Genomic DNA, 13,450 nt, shown 5'->3' with positions numbered 1-13,450 from the left:
AAAAAAAAGAAGAAAGAAAAAAGAAAAAAGTTTCTGGTCTTGGATATCTTTTTAAAAGGTACCCAGACTGGCTGTCATGGAACTCTGCCCTGCAGAGAAGTAATGCACACCTCATGAACTTGCATAAGGTGTCATTACCAGTTGTCACGCAAGGCTGAATAGATAACCTAGAAAATGTTGTTGTATTGCAGAGATGACCAAGTTACTGAAAAATCAAACAAGAGTGTTCCAAGTTCAAAATTCATTAGAATTTAATTATAAGTAGTTGGACTTCATTAACAAATCTCTCTGTGAGTAAGAGGGCCAGGGGAACTAGCTTGCATGTAACAGGTTGATGAAATGACCTAGTATAAACATTCAGATTGGACTAATATATGTGATGGGAAACTCCATCTGCTTTAACTGTCAAAATATGAAACCATTAATGATTTTTTTGCCTGTGCTCTTAGTCCTCAATGTATTATGACTCAAAACTACCCTTTTGTTTATATTTAATATAGCTAGTTTGAAATACTATTAAATTAAATGCAGGCCATAAGAGTAAAAAGCAATATTTTCTGACTTTTTTCCCATACAGTTCTCAAAAACATTGTATAATGAACCATTTTTCATTTACTTCCATTCTGAATGTTTCACTTACAGTTCTGGGACCCTTTTATGGTTAGACCCAAGCCAATTCTGCAGAGTGTCATGAGATTTCATCCCATCTCTGGAAGGATAACATCCATATGTTTTATGTTCACATTTTAATAATTTTTCTCTGTAATTTATAGCACAGTATAAACATTTTCAGGAATTAATTCTTGAGAGTCCAATGTCAGTTCTTTGAAACTCCTGAAGGAGCTCATTTTACCACTTTGGGAACAGGATTGCCTAGGAAAGTTACCTAGAATGACTGTAGTGTACATAGCTTTTCCTTTTCCCCTCTTCTTTCTCCGCTGTCCATTTAGTCCTTCTTGGAAGTTAGGAAGCTGAGGCAGAGAGCAGTAGGTCAGCCAGTTCCATCCCTGAACCCAGCGACCAGCCATTTAATCACCAGTGCACGATATAGCCCTGAGTTTCTTTTCTTTCTTTCTTCACAGCTATGGTGTGATTTTGACAAACCAGTACCTCTGAAGAACCAGACGTTCAATTCATCTGCATCCTTTTCTGACATCTGTTCCTATCCTGAGGTACATCAGAGGGTACTTTTGAATCTGAGGCACAGATGACAAAATTTACATAACTATTACCTGGAATCAATGATCTGTGTACTGATGGTGAAGTCAGGTGCCTTAATAGCTCTGTAAAGGTAGAAAAACAGATATGGGTTAGAAAAGGAATCAATCTTACAGTTTAATAGAACATTACAACCAGAACCTACCCCAGTATTTTTTATTATTCTTGCTATTCAGCCAGGAACTATGGAAATGCACCATGTTTGGCTTACAGCTAAAATGTGAATTGACCTGAGACAGTGAGACACGACAAGACCCACGTTTCATTAAACGTCGAGACAAATTTTGTTTCTTTATTAAAAATCATTAGGGAAAATGGAAACCCTGATTCAGGAGTAATATCCTCATTCATCCCTTAAATCCCTGGCAAGGAAAGCCACTAGTAAATGGTTGACCAAACTAAGTCATCCAGCTTTCATTTTTGTGAGCAGCAGATTTACCTGGATTTCTGTTTTTTGTTAATTGTCTTGTATATTTTAAAATAATTTGAAAAACATCCAGCAATAATTGAATACACCAACTCAAAATAATATGAAGTAAAATAAAATTTGCTATTTAATTCATATGAAGCTAGTGGAGGAGACTAATATTTCTTATATTGCAAAAACAGCAGTCATTCTAATGTAGTAATTATAAATTTTCATTCGACGCAAAGAAATCTTCTCTATGATGAGCAAGCAGGTAGCAAAATTGATGGCTTGGTCATGCGTATGGCACATAGAAAGTCATAAGGCAGTGTCATGATATTGCCTCCAGTATGTTGCAAGTTGCAGAGCTATGCATTTTTTTACAGTGGATCTGTACTAAAGAGAAGTGTTCTAAGAAAAATGAATGCTGCAATCTCTCCTAAAGTTTTATGATGGAAATTAATTTAAACTACATTTGGACTGTGGGTGTTGATGTTGCCATTTCAAATCTTAATAACTCATGAACATGATTATCTCTCTATGTCCAGTATCACGTGTACAGATTGCATTTGACAGATGACTAATCATTGAGAAACATGAGACAATGATGAGATTAGAAAATGAAATACGAATAAAATCTCCAGGCATCACACTTTAAGCTGAGTTTGACCTGCAATATTAAAAATAAAAATAATAATAAAAATACATCCAAACCTGTGCCTTTGTCCTCTCTTCAGATAGAATGGGAGAAGGATAAAGCAGGAATATGATTCTCCTGTCCTGATTAATGTAAACCTTGAAAATTCAGAATCTAAGGGAGTAAAAATGATTCTCATTCAGTTGACTATTAAATAGCACACTACTACATATAGCATCTCTCACTTCCCTCTTTTCATGATACAGAATGCCCATTTCTTCCTAATAATGAGAAATTGCAATAAAGATGAAGATTTCTGCTAACATGGAGGTGCCATGCAAAATAAGAGAATTTTTAATCAACATTCAGTTATAGCAAGCACTTTAAGAATATCTACCTGAGCACCAAATCGAAGACAAATCTTTTTTGATATTTCTGATAATTTGATCTTTTATGTAGATACTTATGGAGTGAATATATAATCCGTAATGACGAAAAATAATGACTGCTTTTTTTCTTGTTAGTATTTTGTCTTCACTGGTGTGCTGGCAATGGTGACCTGTGCAGTCTTTCTTCGTCTCAACTCTGTCCTGAAGCTGGCAGTACTTCTCATCATGATTGCAATCTATGCTCTACTGGCTGAGACCATTTATGCTTCACTTTTCCTGCAATATGACAACTTAAACCACAATGGAGAGTAAGTGTTCACAGCTTTCTTTAGGAACTGGTATTATTATTAAAATTATATGTTTGTAAAATAGAATAATAATTAAAAAGTAAAAATAAAGGTCCAAGTGTTGCAAGACTACACGTACTGGATAACATCATAGTTAAAAATACAGTTGGTAGCAAGAGACAATGACTAGTCCAGCAAGACTTATACTGTGACTTTTTTTTTTTCTCAGATATTTTTATTTAAATGCTCATTTCATGAAAATAATTAAATATTGAGCAGAGGTTATCTCTTTTGTCTTTCTTAGTCTGTTCATGTTTCATGTAGATCACCTGATTCAAGTCCTAGAAACTCCAGCAGTACTAACTGAAATTTATACCTTCTTTTAGGCAAACAGGAGTGAACATCTGAATTTTAGGGGCAGGATTTTACCTGTATAAATGTCAAAAACTAAGACATGGCTCTCAGAGATCTAAGAAATATAGGGATGGTAACATTTTGTAGGAGGCCACTTGAAGGACATGCTCCTCCTCTCAGGCCTCCTTCCCAGAAGGAGTTGATGAACTAATGGCAAGACAGAGCTGTACCTAGTGCTAAATAACCCCAAATTTAGAGCAGCAGTGATTTTGTTAGTTCAGAAAAACATGTCTTTATTATTTGATACTTTGTGTGCATGCCAGAAAAACGAATATCTGAAGATTTGGAGAAGAAAAAAAAGGATTTTCAGTGCAAGTAGTTCTCACAACGGTTACATGTTCAACACTGCAGGGCTCTGCACACATCTTTCCTTGCCAGCTTCCTACAGTACCAAGTTGCTAATGACTTGAGTTGTAATTCTTTTCTCTATACACATAGCATATTCATGACAGAGCCCCCAGAATATGACAGATTGCAGTAAGGAAACAATATTTTGGCCAACAGCTTAAACTAGAAGTAGAAATCATGATCATTGTCTTTAATTTCTTTTCTCGAGTCAAATGTAGCAAAGTTTTCCCTTTTGTGAAAATTTCAGAGAATTCAGAATAGTTTGTATTCCCCATGGAAAGTCTCCAGTGACTTTAGTACAGAGGAGGAAGAAAGAGCCAGAGATATTCTTCCAAGCAACCAGCAATCCAGGAGGTAGGGAACTCAGCAAAGATGCTCCATACTCAGAGCAAGGATTTGAGCTTCGCCTTTAATGTTAGGCAGCACAAGCTTGAAGGTTCTGTTTCCAGTATTTTCTCTGTTTTCTTAGCTACATTAATTAGTTTAACAAAAAGTATTGCAACCCAATGTGAAAGTCATCTGTCCCTGCAATTACTACATTACTATTACATCCAATAACAAATATATGTAACTTCTACATTTGAGGCTTCTGCCCTTAGAGTCCTTCCAGGATCAAATCTTTGGAAGGCCATTTTTGTCAAATTCCAAATGGGAACACTTGAATTTGAAGTTGCAGACAACGAAGATGTTTTGTGTCTCTATACAAAGATGTTTCACTCTGTACTGTTGACTCATCCCCTAGTAATACATTTCCGTATCATAAATTCTTCAACAGGCCACAGGCTCAGTTTAGTCAGATTACTCACAAGCAAGTTTCCATTTGAATTAGTTTTCATCAAGGTCTTCTTTTTCACACTCTAGTTTTTCTAAACTTAGGATTCCTCTGACAAATATCACCTGATACTGACCAAGAGACACCAGCTAATGTAATCTTTTTAGATGACAGCAAAACTTTTAATACTATTCTCACAGTATCCTCCTGGACAAAATGTCCAGCATGCAGCTCGACTAAACCAGAACATGATGGTTGAATAATTTGCTCATGAGTCAGGCTCAAAACATCATAGTATATAGGTTTAAAACATGCTTCAGTCCTGTCACTAGTGGGTTATGGAGGACTCCATTTTAGGACTAGTTCTCTTTAATGTTTTAATCAATGACTTGTATGCAAGACTTGAAGGTATATTAAGTAATTTTGTGGACAACACTTAATTGAGAGGTGCTGTTGACTGCCTCTCTGATAATACTCCTGTCCTCTTGAAATTATGCATTTCTAAGTTAAATTTTCAAATAAAAAGCATTTTTTAAAGAAAAGGAAAAGTTCAAGGTGAATTACAGCATGAACTTTCTGCATAATTGCAACAAACACTGACAAATCAATAACTGTATTTTATTTTATTTTTCTTTATTTATCCAGAACAGACTTCCTGGGTACAAAGGAGGCATCTTTACTACTGATGGCAATGTTCCTTTTAGCTGTATTTTATCACGGTCAACAGGTAATGCAAACATTTGCCTTAACCATTCCCTATATCCATTGCAATTGCAGGATGTGATAATAATTACTTCCAGAATACCAACTGTCTTTCTATCCACATGAAAATATGACCTTTAACAATTTAATAAATCATATGCAGAATCTGAATAAAGAAAGCCTACATCTTACATTGCCTGGCATTCTTAAAGAACATGTGCAGTATTGTATTCAGCAACAGACAAGTTACATTGCAGGTGTTAATATAAGTTTAAGGACCAAATGAGACCTCATTTCTTAGGTACTCGTAGAATTCCAAGGGCATCTGTCTGCTTTTGTGCACTTGAGCAGGCATAAAACCAAAATGAAGAACAGGACTCAGTATGATCATAAGGGAAAAACATATTTGTGGAATGGAAGAAAATTTGAAATTACAAAATATGAGCACCAGCACTGACTTCTTTGGGTAATGGATCGCTTTCACCTGGTCCTACATCATAACAAGGACTTTGACGTCTTAGTTCTTCAGGACTGATTTTCTTGAGAAGGAACTGAGGAACTGCTATTTCAAAATAATATTGAAACTAACCAATACACTGAGCAAAAACCATTGAAAGCAGGATGCTTCCTCTGCAGTGCTTCTGCATGACAGCCACTATAGTGCTGTGTATCAAGCATGCTGACTTTAGGCAGTTTCTTTTCACATAGAGACAAAGAGGACCATTGCATTCAAGGAAGCAGCCGTGACAGTTCCCTTTAGACATGGTCTTGCATGTTCAACTTGCTTAAATATTTTCTCCTGAAGAGGATTATGGTGATTAACACCATTGTAGGTCCTAATTTGAGTGAGGCAGTATTAGAAGGGTAAGAAATTTGGTATAAGCGAAGATACAGTTCAGAGGGTTAGAGAGTGAGTATACTTGCTCTGAAGTTAGAGTATTTAGAAAGAAAACACTGAGTTAACATTACAGTAAATATTAGACAGAATCCAAGCAATGCTTGTTGAGATCATAAATGAGTGTAAATGTCTATATTTTACAAAACCTTATTGAGGATATTTGAGACTATTCTCCAGCCCAGAGGCCTGAGCACAACACTGCGTTTTTCCAATCAATTAATCTTCCTTGCCCCACAAAACAAGGTAGCTACACCCACGCTCTACTTGGAAATGGTCCCTGATAAGTGCTTCCTTCTGCATGTTCTCCCAAATGATTCATAGGACCAGTCTATCAAGTTAAGAATATTCAACAGTAGCGCCCAGAAACACTTTCTAGAACTGTTTTATTTCCTATTACAGAGTTAATCTAAAGCAATCTGTTTAAGTACAAAGAAATAAGTAAAAATTCAGAGCACATTAAAAAAGATGTCTTCTGTCATCTGAACTGATGGAGAGCTCATTAACTCTGATAAAGCTGTCCTCCAGCACAGCTTCTCCCAAACTGCAGACATATTCTGAATTAGAATAACATAAGTTATGGTAAGTTATGTCTCATTGTAGGTGATTTTCAAAAAAAAATACAAATAATAAAAAAAAAATTTAAAAAGAGCTTACAGACATTTCATTTCTGAGCAGACAGTTCGACAGTTTTCTACTCTTCTTTATCCAATTAAATTAAAGTTAATTCCCGCCATGGAATTTTAAACTAGATACTAGATTCTTATCAAGAAAAAATTATGTGAGACTGTCTAATCAATGTCAGATTTTTCTTAAAAACTCACTTCTATTTTAGTCAAGAAATAAAGGTATTCCCTTGTGCTAAAGCTGTAATTACATGGAGTTTTGTAACTGATATACGACATCAATCTAGATAGATTAATTTGCTACTAGAAATTCAATTTTTAAATGAAGTTTTTAGTTAGTAAAACATATTTTGAAATATAAACTTGAGAAACAGTACACAAAAGAGGTATCATGAACAATTTTGAGGCTAGAGTCACTGTACACTAAAATGTGTTTATTTACTGCATTGTCTTTTAATGAGTTAAGTAGAACATAAAGCTTCCCTTGAAATCTTATCAAAATATGTTATCTCATATATTACACACAACGTAAGCAATCTATCACATGAGTGCAATCGCTATGGCTTTAAAAAAACAAACAAATAAACAAAAAAAAAGCTTTTAATAATTGCAAAGGGAACAAAACTGCCCACAGCACTCCGTCCTTCCTTCCCCATCCCAATTAAAACTAAAAAGAGACCCTAAGAAACAGAAGCCGAAGTCACTCTCTGATTTCTTTTAGGTTGTAGATATGTGTTCCGTTGCAGGCAAGCACTGATTGATTGTTCCTCTTCATCCGCGGCTCTTCATTAGAAAGGAAAGCTTAAACTTTGACAGGGCAGGCACAGACTGCTTTCTATAAGTGATGTCAGGGCTGTAGCTTAGCTCTGCAAAGACCTGTGGAAAGGGAGGAAGGATGAACTTCCCCACACAGCACGTCAGCTGTAAAAACCATCACCCCCTTAACCTTCATGCTTGGGAAAACAAGGAGGCATGAGGAAATAGGAGGAGGAAATAGGAGGAGGTTGTTCCAATTGAAAAAGTGACAAAGCTACAAATCTAATTCTGGTATGCCACAGGCCTTTTCATTAATCTTTTTGTAATACAGATTTTAATTTAGTGAGGAAAGGATATTTGCTTATTTAGAATCCTCTCAGTCACTGAATATGTACCTTTGTGATGTAAATCCTCTTCTTTTTCATTCTTAAAGGAAAAATACTCTGTCTTTCAAATGCTGATCGTTACTTCTTGATTTCCTTGAAAGTGGCAATTGCCTGGTGAGAGATTGGGTTGTATGCCATATACAGGGCATAAGCTTTCTTCATAATACTTTTATTCTTGTCTGTTCACTTACTATTGAAATTAAAGGTGCTTAATTAAGGGTAGTGCAAGAGAAGGTGAACATTTCAAGATTCATGTTGTAGTCAGACATTCTGTAGTCATTCTTTTTCTAAATCCAAAATTTAAGCCTACAGTTTTGCCAGTTCGTGTTGAGTCTTTCATCAACTGATACGCCCAAATCCTTCTCCTCAGGGCTGCTCTCATGAGATGTGAGCTTTTATGTTAGTCACTGATGATGATAAAAATGTGGATCCAATTGTCAGTAGGGAATGCCCAAACCCCCTCTTAGTCATTCCCATCGCTGCAGACTTGCCCTTTACTTCAACTTGGCACATGAGTTATGTCCCAGCAACTTCCTTACTCTAGCAGCTTTTGACAAACAATTTGATATCTCTCCCAATTAGAAAATGCATTGATGATGCAATATGATCCTCTGCTGAGTGTATTATTATTACCTCCATTCAGAACATCTCAAGCCTCACAGATACGTTTTCTTTCAGTTTACAGCATGCAAGGATATATTTCCGTCACTTCCAATGAGACTGTATGTTGTTAGCCCTGTGCAGTCTTTTTGCAAGCTAAAATAGCATCTGCCTTCAAATCGGAAATCTTTCTTCTAGTGCAATGCACCCGAAAGTTCTGGTAGTGTTGATCTTGTCCATGAACATGGGACAGGGATGGAGTACTCAAGGGGGTACCCGACAGTGTATCTTTCACTCTATTTTAAAAGACAATAAACAAATGCATTTCCCAACAGTACAAATATCTCATTTTGGTGCCAAAGACTTGACAATCCTCCTTGAAAGTGTGTTAATATTTAGTTTAGCTGAAAGATGCTAATCCTTGAGAAGCAAACACCTAGCTCTGTTAAGACTTTGGATCACGTTATTTTCTTCTGAAATCCAATTCATCTGAAAACATATATGAAAAGCAGAAAGTATTTACTTCATACCAATATCTTCCAATATCTAATCTCCTCTTTTCATTATTTTTTAAATTAAATTTAATTTAATTTAAATGTCAGAGAGGTGTTTAAAAGGAAAATAACAGTAAAATTTTCTAGCCACTGACCATGGCAGCAACAAGACAAATGTTATTTGTCCCAGTATTTCTCTCAAATATTCAACATACACAGAACATGAAAATTCTCTCTTTTTCTGTCAATGAAATCAAATTCTTTCTAAGTCAGAAACGTTTCCACCATTATTGAAGCACTTTCATGGGAGGACCAGCAGGATGACAATACGATGAGTACTCATATTGTTGGGCCTTATTTTTGCCTTTCTCTCCTTTCTGAAACTACAGCTTGAATACACAGCAAGGCTGGATTTTCTGTGGCGCGTTCAAGCAAAAGAAGAAATCAATGAAATGAAGGAGTTAAGGGAGCACAATGAAAATATGCTACGGAATATTTTACCTAGTCATGTTGCACGTCACTTCTTGGAGAAGGATCGGGATAATGAAGTATGTATCAATTTTATTCCTGATAATTTTATCTAACTAGCAGAACTAAAGCAGATACATTGAGATGTATTTGTTTATTTATTGTTTATTTATTTCTTAGTAGGACTCAATACACAAATATTGCCCATTTTTTGGTATCTGATCCATATTTAAAAAAAAAAAACAAAACAAAACATGAATTTTAAGGTCAAGGGAAATTATTATTCCCTGTGTTCTGCACTTCTAGTACTCATCTGGAATGCTGTTTCCAGTTTGAGGTTTCCCAGAATGAGGCACACATATCTACTAAAGCAATCCAGCTTAAGGCCTCTATAATTAGGGCACCACAGCATACAAGGAGTGGCTGAGAGATTTGGGTTTAAAGGATGAGGGAGGATCTTATTGTTGCTTTCAACTGCTTTCAATATTGTTATAGAGAAGACAGAAACAATACCTTCTCAGATGAAGAAAAAGAGGCAATGGTTGCTGCAAGAAAAATCCCTTTCAGCTGCAGGAAAAATTTTCTACCCAGGAAGTGGTCTAATACTGCATCAGGGGATCACATAGGATGTGAAATCTCCACCTTTGGAGTTATTCAAAGGCCATGAGAAGCTTGTCCCAAATGTACTTGCTTCTAATGGTATTCTTTATAAATCCCTTCCAGCATATGAATCTGGGAAAAAAAAATATTCCTTAAAAAAAGATGTAAAAATCTAACAAAATAACTTTGCAGTTTTAAGATAGTGTTGCAGAAGTAATATTGCAGCTCTTTCAGCTAGTATGCAAATAGCCTGTGCAACAGACAGCAACAGAGTCAAGCTTCCCTGCATCTCCAGACCCAAAAGAGTATTTTTGCCATTTCAAACCACGTCTCTTTTGTGCAGTTAATAGAGCATCCATTTTGGACACATAACTTGTGGCTATTTTCCTAAAGAATGTTTGCAGTACACACAGAAAAGCTCTGTAAATTCAAGATATGACTGAAGTCAGTCAGATGGAGGAAAACTCAGTAAAATATTCTGCTGATGATGGAGTCTGTGCATATTCTTAATGCTGTATTTGAAGAGGGGATGCTGATGGGATATAAGAAAAGCCAGTATTTCTTTGGGGAAGCAGCAGTAAGATACTTAGTCCTTATCTGAAATAGGGCAAATGCATATTATAACATCTGCGAATAAAAGCTGTTCTATGATAAAATTTTAGAATTGCATTTTATACAGAAGACATGACAAATATTTCAAGATTCAAGTTGCCAGCAGTGACATATCGATTAAGTGTGCAGTGAAACAAATTCAAGGCTCCCCTTTTCTGCTTCTACAGTCTGAAAATGGTAATGTAAGCAGTCAAATTAGACTAGTCAATGAGGAATCACCGTGCTCTGAAGATGTGATTTCAAATAGCACCTAGGGGAAGATGACATAGTTAGGAGCTACAAGGAAAGGCACTTTAGAAATCAGCCTCTTGAGGAATTTTGCAGTCTGTGGATATTAAACTCCTATAAAACACTGCTTTGCACAAGAGAAAATGTATGTGTGAAAACAACCAGGTTAGAACAGTTTGTTTCAAGTGGAGCCAAACCCATTACCAAACATGAGGGTGTTGCATCATGTCTGCAGTATGGATTCTCGGGGAATATGTCTGCTTTTTCTGCTTTTATACATCTTTTCGTGTAAGCTTATATGCATGATAATCTTCAAAAGCAAACATGCCCCTGAATCACTGCTGATGTTTCAACTATTTCCTACCAAATTCAGAGTCATCACTTTTGGTTTTTGTGAGGTGACTTTCCACTGATTTACTGATTTACGTGTGAGTCTACTGGCTGTGGCATCTACCAGATCTCAGTACAATCAATCCTACAGTTCAATTCTGACTATTAAGTTAATTTCTGCTTTCAAATATATGTTCCTAAACGTGTACTGTAAGCATTTTCTCATGGATAGATTATTTCAGTATTGATGTTTCTTAACAAAAATAGAAAAACTGTGAAGCTGAAGACTGAGACTGTTTTATGTCTTCAAAATCTGAGCATAGCATAAGTCTCTCAGCAAGTATTCTTCAAGTGCATATTGTCTTTTTTTCTTTTTTGTAAGCCTCAACAAACTAGCCTGTGTATTTCTATTAAAGGAAACAGAAGTGTCCTTAGTCAGGTTACCATGACCCTGTAGATGTTCTTCAGTGGAGGAAAGAATAAGGGCAGGAGGGGAACCAATCATTTTTTCAGAATTAAAATCTGGCTGTGAAAAGGGGATCTACAATCCAGTCTCTGTCATGACTGTTCCTGGGAAGGTCATGGAGCAGATCCTCCTGAAGGAGACATTAAGACATGTGGAAGATGTGGAGGAGACCAGAGACAACCAGCATAGCTTTACCAAGGGCAGATCACGTTGGACCAATCTGGTTGCCTTCTACAATGGAATGATGGCAACAGTGGACAAAGGAAAGGCAGCTGATGTCATCTACCTGGACTTGTGCAAGGCCTTTGACATGGTCCTGCCCCGCATCCTTATCTCTAAATGGGAGAGATATAAATTTGAGGGCTGGGCTATTAGGCGGATAAAAAATTGGTTAGGTGGTCATAGCCATAGAATTGTTGTCAAGGGCTCTATGTTCAGGTTGACACTGGTTGTGAGTGGTGTCTCCTAGGGATCTGTCTTGGTACCAGTACTCTTCAACATCTTTTTCAGTGACGTAGATAGTGCGATCAAATGTACACCCAGCAAGTTCGCTGATGGCTCCAAGCTGAGTGGTTCAGTTAACGCAATAGAAGGGAAGGACACCATTCAGAGGAACCTGGACATGCTCAAAAAGTGGGCGCATAAGAATCTGTTGAGGTTTAACAAGGCCAAGTGCAAGGTGTTGCACTTGGGTCAAGGTAATCCCAGATTTCAATTCAGACTGGGAGAAGAACTCACTGAGAGCAGCCCTCCAGAGAAGGACTTGTGGGTCCTGTTGAACAAAAAAGCTGGCCATGAGCCAGCAGTGTGCACTTGCAGCCTAGAAGGCCAATGGTATCCTGAGCTGCATCAAAAGACGAATGGTCAGCAGGGAGAGGGAGGTGACTGTTTTGAACTACCTCATCTAGGCCCATCTAGGGTATTGTGTCCCCACTACAGGAGGGATGTTGAGCTGTTGGAACAGGTCCAGAGAGGGGCCATGAAGATGATCAAAGGGCTAGAGGACCTCTCCTATGAAGAAATGTTGAAGGAGTTGAACATTCTTAGCTCAAGGGGAGATTTGGGTTAGATGTTAAGAAGAAATTTTTTATTCAGATAGTGGTGAGTTGCTGGAACAAGTTACCCAGAGAGCTGTGGATGTCCCATCTCTGGAACCATTCAAGGCCAGTTTGGATGGGGCCCTGGGAAGCCTGACATGGTGGCTGGCAACCATGTCAGGAGAATTGAAACTAGATGATCTTTAAGGTCCCCTCAACCTAAGCCGTTCTATGATTCTATGATTTTTTGCTAGTGTAGCCCCTGATGCAAGAGGAGAATTTAGAATAAAGAGCAAAACCTGCATAAAATCCAAGATAAAAATATGCGAGCTGTCAGCCTCCTCCTGTTGAACTTTCCTAATCACACAATATTTTATTGCTAAATTCTGATATTAAGGTACTATACATGGAAGAAGTAAGGTGTGGATGCTAAGCACAGAGAATGATTTTCTCATTCCTGTCTTTTCACTCCAACTTGGTTTTCTTCATTATTCTTTTAGGAATTGTATTCACAGTCTTATGATGCTGTTGGTGTGATGTTTGCTTCTATTCCTGGATTTGCTGACTTCTATTCCCAGACAGAGATGAATAACCAAGGAGTAGAATGTCTACGCTTGCTGAATGAAATCATTGCAGACTTTGATGAGGTAAGACCTTTGATGAGGTAAGACCATTAATTTATCTGATAGCGCTTGAATGGTAAGTTCTCAAACATCAAATCAGTCAACCTAAATTATCAAATTTCTATTTTCTTTCAAATAATTTTCTAGGGTTTTTTG

General features: G+C 37.0%; 1 protein-coding gene across 4 annotated transcripts in view; it reads left to right on the top strand.

Moving 5' to 3' along the window:
• ADCY8 (adenylate cyclase 8) overlaps window positions 1-13,450 on the top strand; it is a 144,456-nt gene that overhangs the window by 119,066 nt on the left and 11,940 nt on the right. For all 4 annotated transcript variants that reach the window (XM_019614245.2, XM_010709320.3, XM_019614247.2 and 1 more), the window contains 5 exons: window positions 1,083-1,172; window positions 2,786-2,958; window positions 5,117-5,198; window positions 9,320-9,478; window positions 13,172-13,318. In XM_019614245.2, coding sequence (XP_019469790.1) covers window positions 1,083-1,172; window positions 2,786-2,958; window positions 5,117-5,198; window positions 9,320-9,478; window positions 13,172-13,318 — 651 coding nt within the window. The remainder of the gene's footprint in view (window positions 1-1,082; window positions 1,173-2,785; window positions 2,959-5,116; window positions 5,199-9,319; window positions 9,479-13,171; window positions 13,319-13,450) is intronic.

The sequence above is a fragment of the Meleagris gallopavo genome, chromosome 3, assembly GCF_000146605.3.
Source record: "Meleagris gallopavo isolate NT-WF06-2002-E0010 breed Aviagen turkey brand Nicholas breeding stock chromosome 3, Turkey_5.1, whole genome shotgun sequence".
Lineage (NCBI taxonomy): Eukaryota > Metazoa > Chordata > Aves > Galliformes > Phasianidae > Meleagris > Meleagris gallopavo.
Note: the sequence above shows the minus strand (reverse complement) of the source record. Positions and strands in the feature narration are given on the sequence as shown.